The 13,278-nt window shown below is 39.9% G+C and overlaps 1 protein-coding gene across 3 annotated transcripts in view; it reads right to left on the bottom strand.

The window, feature by feature from the left end:
- ASAP1 (ArfGAP with SH3 domain, ankyrin repeat and PH domain 1) overlaps positions 1-13,278 on the bottom strand; it is a gene marked incomplete at both ends in the record, with an annotated part of 132,326 nt that overhangs the window by 67,511 nt on the left and 51,537 nt on the right. For all 3 annotated transcript variants that reach the window (XM_080339328.1, XM_080339329.1, XM_080339330.1), the window contains one exon: positions 8,178-8,250. In XM_080339328.1, coding sequence (XP_080195454.1) covers positions 8,178-8,250 — 73 coding nt within the window. The remainder of the gene's footprint in view (positions 1-8,177; positions 8,251-13,278) is intronic.

Raw genomic sequence — 13,278 nt, 5'->3', positions numbered from 1 at the left:
AACACTGTCAGGTTGAGGCTGCGACACCTCTCTGGAGAGCCTGTTCCAGTGTCCAGCACCCTCTGGGTGAAGAACCTTTTCCTCATGTCCAACATAAACCTCTCCTGGCACATCTTCCTGCCACTCCCTTGGGTTCTGTCATTGGTCATCAGAGAGAAGAAATCACCACCTACCCTTCCTCCTCCCCTTGTGAGGAAACTGTAGACCACAATCAGGTGTCTCCTCATTCCCCCGTTCTCCATTTTGAAGATGCAGATCTCAGCAACCGAGTGTGGTAGTCGCACAAACACCACCACCAACAACCCCCATTCTGCCCATGAGATCTGGAGCTTTCAATAGTGCAGTTGGTGGCTCTTTAGTACCTTTTGTTCCCCACTGTGCCTGTCCTCATCTACGCACCTTGGTCAATGTCAACAGCCACATGGTGACTCCTCATGTTCACCTCCCCGCCCTGGTTGGGGGAGCAGGAGGGGTCAGGCCCTTGGTCAATAGACAGGGTCCTCAGCCAAAGAGGTGCTGTGAAGCTTCTGGACCATGCTTGTAATGACCATAGCTCATATTCAACCAGGGTATAAATGGCATTCACCGGAGACCCACTTTGAGTTGGTCCTCATCAGATCAGCAGGTCTGTAGTTGAAGACTCCCCTCCTCAGACTGGACATCTAAGGAACATTCCTTGGGCACTGAGACACCTCAGCAACCTGGTAAGCGATCTGGGTACCCTTGACACAGAGTGGGAAGATGTGCATTTTGAATCATCACTCTTAGAGTTTTGGGATCTGATCCACTTGAGTTTGAGTCGGCCGTGTAATAATAGAACTCCTACCTGGTATACAAGCCTGTGTTGTATCATGTTGTTGGAATGCTGAATAATTTTGGATAAACCACATTTGTACATGGTTTTATGCTAAATAATTCTGGTTAGAATAAAATCTGTTTAAGGACTCCCAGGGCCAAATCCCATCTTGTTCTGCTGCCCCAGACAGTGACCTGAAGTTGCCTATCTCTACAGCAACCTTGTGGTAAACTTTTCCCAGGACAAAGCCGTAAGACTTAAATCAGATTCCCAAGGCATACAAAGAATTTGTAGTCCTTCACCAAATGCAACAACATTCATTAAGTACTATGTTTATTTCCCATTCAAAAGTTATCAGAATTTTAGCACAGGCCTCTGAATGCAGCAAAATTCATGTCTACGTGTGCATATTAAGCAAGGAAACTGAAGAACAAATACTTTGAAGAGAGGTTGAAGAACAGCCTTTATACACTGAAGCTAACAAACACATGACTAGAATTAAATCCTTAAATTTCCTTTGTCTAAAACAGTTTTGTTCAGATATATTACCCTGCAAACACTCAAGAATAAGACAAAATAAAGTTAAATAGTTTACAGAAATGCAAACACACCAGTCTTTTCTGTCACTGATTATACCTAAATTATACCTGAAGAAATGTGAAGAATGTCTAAATTGCTGAGTGTTACTTCTGCGTATCTGCTTAACGCCAAAAAACAAAACAAAAAAAAACACAATTCAGAATCCTGATCAACTTGAAACTATTTTTATGTCGCACTTATAAAACAGCTTTGTTCCGTGGGCAGCCACAGGAAAAATAACCAAGGTCAGAGCCAAGCTGCATTCATGAATGGAAAAACATACACATCAAAGAAGACTGAAAAAGACTTTAGAAAAGGCAAGAAAGTTGGCAAGGTTGAAAAGGATGGCAAAAGAAGTTATTTCAAATAAGAAATCATCCTTTCTCATTTCATCTTTCACAGAGCTGAAATCTAATGAAAAAATAATAGAAAAGACAAGAATATTTGACCAACATATTCTTATCTGGACTTGATAACAATAATACCTTCTGGACTGAGATTGCTGAAGGGAAAAGTAATAAAAAGCCTCTCTCAAAGATTTCCAGAGTAAGCAGCACCTCAGCAAGGTCCTCTAGATCATTGTGGTACAAGAGTAGTGACAGATACGCCAGTTCAGAAAGGCAAATGATTTATTTTCCATCTGTGTTCACCGCTGACATGCTTGAAGAAGTTCTCATGGATGAATTTTCTTTCAACTCTGCTTCAGAGAACTTACAACAAATCTAAGTGCTAACAGTAGAATTCATAAAAGCTGACAAAATGAGAAATGGCAAGCCACTTAGACCCACATACAGAATAAAATAAGCGAACTATACAGTTGTAAAGTAAAGCCTCTTATTTACAACAGCCTCAATACTACAGGAAGAACAAGAAGCAAATGCAATAGCTGTTTTTAATAAGAGCTCCAGACAGAACTGAGAATTCACACATGCACCAGCAGAAAAATAATGCTTACATATTCCTCAGGCAAATTTATAGAAACTACAGTGCAGAACGGAGTTGGTGGACATGTGGATAAATACAAAATGCTGACCAGGTAACAAAGGTTTTATAAGAATAAATTTTTACTTCAAAAAACTCTCCCCTCCAGGGGATCAAGCAGCATGAGAGGAGAGGAAATCATGTGAAATGATCTGTTTGGAACTCTGAGAAGGTCTGTCCCTCACCAAAACATCAAAAGGAACTAAGCAAACTAAGAGGGATGAGCCTCACACAAAGGAAAGACAGGTCAAACAGATGTGGTGGAGAAAAGAGAAGAGTTAATTCTCTCAACAGAAAGTCACCAGTGAAGTCCAGTATGAAAGAGTCATAAGGCTCACATGGTTCAACAACATATAAATGAGCTGGGAAATAAGATCCATAGAATCATAGAATACCAGGTTGCAAGGGACCTCAAGGATCATGTGGTCTAACTTCTCTTGCTAAATTCTGCTGTTCTTTTCCATACATTACCACAGTTTGTTCAGGAAAATAGAAACAAAAGCTGATTCCAAAGGTGAGACTAATCTGTCTAAACACAGACATCTACAACAAAGATACCCATATTAGAGCCTGGAGTGGTCTCTTCCCCTTTACACCCAGCACAGAAAAAGCTACAGTTCAGCTCATCCTAATGTAAATGCAGAGGAAATGAGATGTATCTCACACCAGAAGCCCCTACATACATCCTTTAACTGTGCACAGAGTCTATAGCAACAGGCTCATGTCTGGGTAGCAACCAAGTTAGATGAAGGATCCAATGCTGAATGGCTAGTACATAAAAGTGTGTGTTAGGTAGCATAACATGTGAGGGAATACATTACTAAATTTAAGAAATGATTGTGTAAATAGATACTGTAAAGAAATGTTCTGGAGTTATATCACCTTGACGTTCAGTACCAAACAAAACAAAGGTGAACATCAGAAATCATTAGGAAAGGAACAGCATCCAAGAGAGTAACACAAAAACATTGCTACAGAATGTTTAAAATCTTAATATTGTGTGCAGTCCCTGTCCCTCTGGCCTAAAATTTACTCCTCTTCCCTGTTTTAAATAATAAAGTGTATGGTGCCACTTTGGAGAAAAAAAGTAAGGAAGGTAGAATGGATGACACCAAACCAAGTTTGGATTTATCCACCCAAAAGTCCTAAAACACTACTCTACCAAGCTTCGGGACTTCAAAGCCCACTACAAATTCCCATGCCCCCAGAACATGCATAAGTTCCTCAGTTTCACGTTAATTGAATCATTCTGGTTGGCCTGAGGCCAATGCTTTGAGACATGGACAGGGCCAGTCTGCTCCTCAGGACAGTTAAGGCCTGAAGAACATGCATGGGACAACTGTGCAAGAGAGCAAGGGAACGTTTAACTAGATGGATGTAAGACTATCAATGGCAAAGACTTATACTCATTTAAATTCTTTACATAAAATGAATTGTAAAAGTCCATTAAGAAGTATCAAGCATCATGTATCAGTTCTGGTTCTGAAGGGTGGGTGTCAAGAGGATGGACCAGACTCCTTTCAGTGGTGCCCAACAACAGGATGAGGGGCAATGGGAGCAAACTGAAGCACAGAAGGTTCCATCTGAATATGAGGAGAAACTACTTTACTTTGAGGGTGCCAGAGCCCTGGAACAGGCTGCCCAGAGAGGCTGTGGAGTCTCCTTCTCTGGAGACATTCAAACCTGCCTGGACACATCCCTGTGTGATCTGCTCTGGTGAACCTGCTTTAGCAGGTGGGTTGGACTGGATGATCTCCAGAGGTCCCTTCCAATCCCAGCCATTCTGTGATTCTGTGTGATTCATGTCACCGAGAGCTAAGAAAGTGTTAAATAAATAAATAAATAACTCCATCTTTGCATTGATTTTGTGCTTCCTCAAGCATCTGCTGTTGATCATTGCAGGAGGCCACATGCACTGCTGGCCTGACTTGGTACCTTTGGTCTTGCAAGGATTTTATGTTTTTATTTCTCCACCGTGTAAATTCTTCCGACTGTATTTGGGAGTTACACCAGGGAACTAATGAAAAAGGGTTATTGAAAAAAGTACCACAAAACTAATTGTGCAATCTACTGCTGTTACAATTCAATCCAAATGTACAGGAAAGCTAGTCAGAGCAGATTCTCCATTAAGTTCAAGCACCATTCACCTAAAGTGGGTTCCCAGTTCCAGACACAATCTCTCATGCTAGAAATAAGCAGCAAGCCAGATAAGGAGGAAGTATTAAGAAAAAAGGTATCAGTTTGTCTGTCTCACTGGTCTTCATAAACGGTGCCTTTCCCAAAGAGTATCTTCAAAGAGGAATAAAAGAGATGGGACCTGTCTAAGACACCTCCATATTTCTGTACTGGTATATTTTAATTTCCACAGCCGTAGATCTAAACATGACAGATGGGTAAGGGATGTGTACAAAAAGCAAAAAGTATTTGGATGACATTTAAGCGCCTTTTGTAACAGAACAGCATTGCTTGCGGTTCATAATTCAGCAATGAAGAGGAACAAACCAGAGGGGCAGGGCTTGCTGGAGAATTGTGCAAGAGACATTGCATTGTGTGTCACTGTTCAAACATTACTTCAGGCAAAAAACAAAACCAGAAAAAACTCCAATACAACCCAAAAAAATCTTAGCTATGACTTCTGGTAGAGTATGAATTGGATAACTGAAGAGTGAAGAATTTCTATGGCCCCTGAATAACCATTTCTCAGCACTCCAGCTGCAGTTCTCAAAGGAGATATGAAGTGGAATAGTTTTAAAACACATTTCCTACTCTAATAGTTTGAACATGGTCACATCTCCCAGCAAACAACTGAGGCTGTAAAACAAAATTCCAATTTCAACTTCTCAAAATACAGTTAGAGGCTCTCTTTTGAAATATTGAAACAGTTACCTAACTCTTGCTTGAACAACAATGCATTTGACAGCTGTTTTCAGTGTGTTTTATGTGAAGTTAAACATCAACAAAATCCACTTTCATCAATGAAGCACAAGAAAATAGCTGGCCTAGCAATTCTCTTTATGCAAGTAGGCAAAATTAGCTTGAGTTTTAATTCAATCACTTTATTTTCATGTTTCTTTTTACAAGGTTTCACATGTATAACACATGCTTTTAGTCTTGCTCTTATTAACCCTGGTTTATGAATTACTGCATGAACTGCCTCCTGTGTACACCTTTTCAAATTACAATGGAGCCTATCACAACAGTGCTCTCAAGAGGGAGCTAGAGTATTATGTATAGTGCTTTCTTTATCCAAATGATTTTATACTGATGTGTACCTTTGAAACCAGACTTGTTAGAAAAAAAAAAAGGAAAAGACAACTACCTAATTATTTCTGGTCCTTTTTAATTGCAGAGCCAGCCAATTAAAACCATTAACCAACCTTCTATTGGTTTCACTCAATGTGACTAGTTCATGATACAGTATGGCCTGCTTCCAGGCGTTGAAAGCGATATTGCTTTTATTGCAAGACTGAAATCAAATGATATCTAAAACCTCTAGTATCATTGACACACTTCAAAACAGGCAGAAAGCTTTGAATGTGTTCTAAAATTTTTATCACTTTTGAAATTCAGTAATTTCAGCAGGAAAACATTCACCATCAACTGAAGTTACAGAAAAGCTAATTCAAACAAGGTGCTTGTAGAGCAACAATATTAGTGATTGGCAGAAAAGTTATGAATCTACAATACAGTAAAAAGCCCCCCACACTCCATAAATGCAAGCACACGCCACACCATGACAACACAGAAACTCAGGCCACTGAGAAGCTGCTCTGCATAAGGAAAATATTTGCTAAACTGATTATTACTGGCAGGGAATAGGAACTGGGATTTTCAGAACCTCAGTGTTTATTGTACAGCTCTACTACCCTATCTGCCTTTGGCACAGTTTTTAGACTTTAAGAGAAATAGAGGTAGGAGTCAGGTAGACTTTATAACATTTTAAAAACCTAATTTGTATATTGGTCTGTGTTTGATTGTAATTTGTTACTCAAACCGGTTATCAATTCATATTCCAGCCACCTACTCTTGCAGCAAAGTAGCTCCAGTGAAACATCCACAGCATCTTCCAACAAGCAAAATAATAAACTTCCATTAATTTATCTAAGGAGGGAGCTGCATCATTTTTATTATACAAGTTTAAATCTACATGCTGTGCATTTTTCAAAAGATAAAGAATGTAAACTGGAAGTGGCAGTCTGGTGAAGTTCTCACTGACAGGAAAAGGGGAAACATCACCATTGTTTTTAAAACAGGATAAAAGAAAGACAGGGGGAACTACAGACCAGTGTCACCTCTGTGCCCAGCAAGACCACAGAGCAGATCCTCCTGGAAACTACGCTAAGGCACATGGAAAATAAGGAGGTGATTACTGACAGCCAACATGGCTTCACTTAGGGCAAATCGTGCCTGATAATTCTGGTGGCCTTTTACAGTGGGGTTACAAAGTCAGTGGATAAGAGAACAGAAACTGACATCATCTACTTGGACTTGTGCAAAGCATTTGACACTGTCCCACATGACATCCTTGTCTCTAAATTGGAGAGACATGGATTTGACTCATGGACCACTTGGTGGAGAACGAATTGGCTGGATGGTTGCACACTTCAATGTTCAAGTGGAGACCACTGACAAACGGCACGCCTCAGAGGTCTGTATTGGGACTGATAGTGTTTAGGATCTCTGTCAGCAACAAGGACAGTGGGATCACATGGACTCAAAGCAGGTTTGTTTATGCCATCAAGCCGTGTTGTGTGGTCAACATGCTGGAGGGAAAGGATGCCATCCAGAGGGACCCTGATGGGCTTAAAAGGTGGTCCTATGTGGACCTCATGAAGTTCAACAAGGCCATGTGCAATGTTCTACACATGGGTCAGGGCAAACCCAAGCACAAATACAGGCTGGGGGAAGAATGGATTGAGAGCAGCTCTGAGGAGAAGGAGTTGGGGGTGTTGGTTGATGAGAAGCTCAACATGAGCCAGCGATGTGTGCTTGCAGCTCGGAAAGCCAACCGTGTCCTGGGCTGCATCAGAAGAAAAGTGACCAGCAAGGAGAGGGAAGTGATTCTGCTCATCTACTCCACTCTCATGGAACCTCACCTGGAGTACTGTATCCAGCTCTCGGGCCCCCAACATAAAAGGAACATGGACCTGTTGGAGCAGGTCCACAGGAGGCCACAAAGATGATCAAAGGGCTGAAGCAACTGTCCTATGAGGACAGGCTGAGAGAGGTGGTTGTTCAGCCTGGATAAGAAAAGGCTTGGGAAAGACCTTTTAGCAACCTTCTAGTAGCTAAAGAGGGCCTACAAGAAGGGTGGAGAAGGACTTTTTACAAGGGCATATAGCGATAGGACAAGGGGTAATGGCTTTTTCAAAGAGGGCAGATTTAGATTAGATATAACTATTCACCATGAGGGTGGTGAGGCACTGGAACAGGCTGCCCAGAGAAGGTGTGGATGCCCAATCCCTGGAAGTATTCAAGGCAAGACTGGACAGGACTTAGAAGTGCACTCCATAAATTCAGGCTAGGCCATTGCCTGGATTGAATAGTGGATGGTAGCTGCTTGAAATGTTATGACATGAAAATTTACCCATGTGACCTCTCCTAGACGTCATTGAGAAGGAATATGAGAGTGAAAGAATTGGAGAACACATTAATCTGATGTATAAAAAGAAGCAAAGAAAGAAAATTTTTAAATCCAAACTCTCCTAAGCAGATAAGAATCTCTCATGGCACAAACTTCAAGAGGATAAATTGCAAGACACTTCTCAAACTTGAAATCAAATGCTCAGGTTGTCACGCAAAAAAGAAAACAGTGTCTTACCTTGCCCCGAATTGTATATTGCTTTCACAGATTTTTTCACCTTCTGTAGTGCAGTTCTGTCTTGATCCAATGCCTACAATAACAAACAAACTTTAAATATTTACATAATTGATCAACAGAATATATTATAACATTTAAAAAGCAACCCACAAAACAAGTAGTTTCACAGGCTGGAAAAAAACTGCAGATAAAACATATTCAGCCTGCAGGAAGGTCTGAGGTCATTCAACCCCTTCAAAATGAATTAAAGAAATGAAATGAAAATGCTCTGAAGGCAGAATAGAGCAGCAGTGATACTGCTAAAAGAAAAAACATTATTTTAGTTTTGGAATGGACAAAGCATTTATTAAAAATATAATATATTTTGGGAAAACAAAACATACACCAATAAATATTCAGGTAGATGCTTCTACTACAGCCCTATAGTTTCTATAACTAAATTGCTTGTTAACTTATGTTATACACAGATTATCACCCTAACCTCTCGCCTCAGACTTCACAACGAAATATTTTAAATGCAGAACATGAAAAGTAGCAAATCAAAAGAAAAAGACTAAGATGTGATTTTGTGAAACATAATGAGACTGAAAGGAAGCATTTATAATACTGAAATATGCAGGATTCCACCATTCTGAATTTCCGCAATAGTTTCAAAATCCAGAAAATACTTTATTAAGTAATGATTAATTGAGGACTAGATTTCTAGGTACTTTCTCTTATATGCAACATCACTTCTCCCTATCCAGCCTCAATCTGATGTAAGAAAGCAAATTAACTACAGAAAGAATTATTATGATAAAACAAAACCTAAAATCAAAGTCAACATTAGTCTGGACTGGTAGAATTAAGAAACTTAAAAGCCACAGTCTGGTACTGTACACAGTGATCCAGTTCATTTCACTGGAATTCTGGACATTCTGCATACTTAAAATGTACATGGTTCCCTGCTGTGCGCAGAGAACATACACATCTTTAAATTATATTCTAGGTTTTTTTTCCCATTTAGATCATATGCAATTTTCCATCACATAAGTGACGTTAGATTAATAACCTCCAGTTTTAATGAAGCTGGCAGTGTTTGCCATATTGTATTCACATCCAAATCACTGAAGACTGGAGAACTTGTACTCAGAATTACTGTCAGGACAGTAGCTTGGCTGAGCCTGGTAGCTGCTCTAGACTGCAAAGTTCATGTTTTAGAGACTCTTTGGTAGCGATACTATCCAAACAGCTTAAAGCTTGGAGTTCCTGTGGGTCTGATATCTGGAGACAGGCTGACCAGGGCAGAACAGCCGCTACTCCTACAGCAGGATGTACCTCAGAGATGGTCATCACCAGCAACATTGAGAGAAAACTTGACCAACAAGCAGAGTTTTCACTGTCAAAGCTGAGAAGATCAATGTGTATTACACAGGGCATTAAGAAACTCAAAAAAATATCCCACAGCAGGAGTTCCAGGTCAAGTAGAGTGTTAAGCACTGGAGATGGTCACACACTCAGTGTTTTGGTGGACGCACGCTTACAGTAGGTACCCATATAGAGGGAAACTAATTAATATGTAACAGTTCTATTTTGGAGTGGCCCAGTTTCAACCAAGCAAAATATGATCGCTGAACAACACATGAAAGTCTGTAACAAATGAAAATGTAATGTTTTTGTTCTTTATCCAAAAACAATTATATTCTCAGATCACACCAGTTAAAACTGGAACCACACTTACATAAGTGTTTTCTAATACTGTTTCTCTCTAGCTTTTCATTTGTAGCAGAATAATGTATTCAAACACTCAGAACTGCAAATACCATTATTTCTTTTGCTTCCTAGTAAAACAGTGGATTTTACATGACTTCCATCTTGACAGAAAGAGTTAAAATTTTTAAATTTAATAAAATATTAAGAACTCTGTGTTCCTTTCCAAGACAGCACACAGCAGGTGATTCTCCTTATACTCCTTTGCAAACGCTGTCAAAAGCTTTTGCTTCTGCTTGCATGCTATGCAAGACAGTTGTTATTATACATTTCCACTGAAGTTCTCTCCATCTTCAATGAACAGAAAAAAATAATGATGCACTTGTCTGCTGAGAGTTTGAACGCAGGATTAGTATGAGAATCAGAAAGCAATATTTTGGAAAAGAACAAAAAACAAACAAACAAAAAACCACCACCACCAAAACATCCGTTAACATCAATGAGATTCAGAGACAAAACTTTGCATTAAGTTTGAATATTGAAACAAACTGGACACTCAAGAAAAGAAAACAAATGCAAAAACTCCAAGAAAGATGGTACTCATTCCTAAAGATATCAATCTAGAAGACTAGGACAAATAGACCAGAAAAATCGTCAAATGGAATTTGATATGGCATTAAATTTAATCACTAATATGGGAGCAAGAGGGAAGGGAACATTCATTATTTTAAGAGAGTAATCACTGAGCAAAGCAAATACAGAGATGACATCCACTGCCTGAAGGAGCCGGTGATCTAAGTCAGAATGACATCACAGGTCAAATTTGTATTTTTATATTTGCAAATATGATCTTTATATGAACTAGTTCTTCTCAGTCCAAAACTCCCTAAATAAATCCATGCACACTTATAACCGTATACCAGGGCAGAGTGTAAAATGCCAAGTGCAGCAGGAACTCGATCTTGTGTAAGATTCCAGGTATACAAAAACCAGTATCTAGGGCTTCTTGAGTAGTTTTGGCTGTTCCGTTGTTGTTGTTGTTTGGTTTTGGTTGGTTTGTTTTCTATAATTGTAGTCAATTTGTTTCCAAATATATTCAAGTCCTCTCCAATGTCTTTAGCTAATAAATTTTAGCTGCACTCTGCTGCAAAAGAAGTTCACTGCACTCAATGCTCCACTCAATTCTTATTCCAGAGTAATATTTTAAGCATGTTAAACTAGAAAGGAACAGCTTTACTTCCCCCAGCAAGGTGAAAACATGCTTTTGCAGTATCTGTTAATTTTATTTATGTATTTAGAATACTAAATATTTTCATTCCTCATCTCAGAACCTGATTTTCCAGTAAAAGTGACATACATTTTTATTGTTGACAACTGCGACAGCTTAGAGAACCAAGGAGTCTCTTGTGACAATCTCTGGGTATCCAGATGTGCTCCTTCCTACATATTAAACTCCTCCTGATCACCACCCATTCCTGGAAAATGCCTCTTCATTTCTGTGATACCGACTCCCAGGAGGCCTTTTTAACTGCCCTGGAAGAACGTTTTCTTACCTTCTATGCATTCTGAAAAGACAGACAATTTCCTAAAGGTATCTGCACCACAGATATGCTACCTCCTTGGTTGAACAAAGCTTTACTCTTGAAAATGGTCATTTTGGAGACAAGCTCCATCTATTTAAAATAATGCAAAATTAGCATTCACAAAAACCCCTGAGACATATTAGCAAAGAAATCAAGAAAAAAAAAAAAACAACCATATTTCATCTGCTTATATAAAATTAAACAAGGAAAGCTCCTCATACTCAGCAGGTTTGCTATGCTCCATCTCTGACACACGCTCTGTCACGGTTTCATTTTCCTGCATTCCCTTACATTGAAGCTTATGCTCGAGAAGAAAACCTCCTCATCACACAAGAACAGCTCTTCTAACTAATCAGTTTTGAACCCCCAGACAGTCACCCCAGATTTAATTTATCTTTTCTGCTAAAATACAGCTACTTTGAATATAGCCTGCAGTTTCAAACTACCAATCTAGTTCAACTCTGCCTCTCTTTCCTCATCCCAGAGCATTCATGTTGGCTACACCAGGATCCAGCTCAGGAGCTGCTGTGGCGACCTCAGCTCCTGAAAAGCAGGGGCTCCTTCTGAGCACTGCAGATTTAGCTCAGCTTCCATCAGCGCGTTGCACATTGACAGAAACTGGTACTTAGAGCTACCATTTCACATTCAGAGGCAGGACTTCTCACAAGTCTTATGAGCGGCTGAGGGAACTGGGGCTGTTCAGCCTGGAGAAAAGGAGGCTGAGGGGAGACCTTATCGCTGTCTGCAACTCCCTGAAAGGAGGTTGTAGCATGGAGGGGGTTGGTCTCTTCTCCCAAGTAGCAAGTGATGGGATGAGAGGAAATGGCCTCAAGTTGTGCCAGGGGAGGTTCAGATTGGATATTAGGAAAAAATTCTTCACAGAAAGGGTTGTCAGGCATTGGAACAGGCTGTCCAGGGCAGTGGTGGATTCACCATCCCTGGAGGTGTTTAAAAGGTGTTAGACGAGGTTCTTAGGGACATGGTTTAGTGCTGGAGTTAGGTTTGGTTATGGTTGGACTCCATGATCCTGAGGGTCTCTTCCAAGCAAAATGATTCTGTGATTCCCACCACGCTTTCCCTCTTAAGATGTACATGTAGTGGTAGCTACTCGTAACAATATGAAAACTGGAATAATGTCCAAAACAAAAAAAAGCAATCGAATTTATTTTGGGGTAGAGGGAAGGTGAGTCCTATCAATGGATCATTTCACTGATGTAGATCACTGGGTAGCTGCACGTACACTTTTACCAGCACGACACATCACCCAAGTCAGCAGTGGATCCCAACAGGAGGATGTTGACAAGTCCTAACCCAGCCCAGCCAAGGACCAAGCAGAGCTGTGCACTGTGCACACACAGGCTGCTCCTGCCTCTCTGCAACCCTCTGGAACCTGATCTCCCCTCTGTAAAGGGTATCTCTATTTTTGGGCCATGATCTCTTTTAATAGCTAGTAAATTTTAAACCAGAAATTACACTACTGTGCAGTGTATTAAGTGCTAGATTCTGGATTGCTATCTGTCTTTGATGTACTAAAAACTGACAAACTCACATTTAGATGAGCGCTAATTGTTTCTTTAGAACCTTGTGTCTTTTTATTCTGTAAGGATATATACGTATTTGTGTGTGTGACGTATCTGTGTGTGTGTGTATGTGTGTATGTAGATATGAATATGTATATATTTGCATGCATATGTGTGTATATAAAAGTCTATATACTGGAGATCACAGTTAAGAATACTTAATACACTTATTCCCAATAAACATGAAAAACATGCTTTGAGCAAAACAAATATCTTCCTTTCTTGATTGATGTAAAACTATTACAGAAG

The sequence above is a fragment of the Nesoenas mayeri genome, assembly GCF_963082525.1.
Source record: "Nesoenas mayeri genome assembly, chromosome: 2".
NCBI classification, from domain to species: domain Eukaryota; kingdom Metazoa; phylum Chordata; class Aves; order Columbiformes; family Columbidae; genus Nesoenas; species Nesoenas mayeri.
This window is presented reverse-complemented; position numbering and strand designations above follow the sequence as displayed.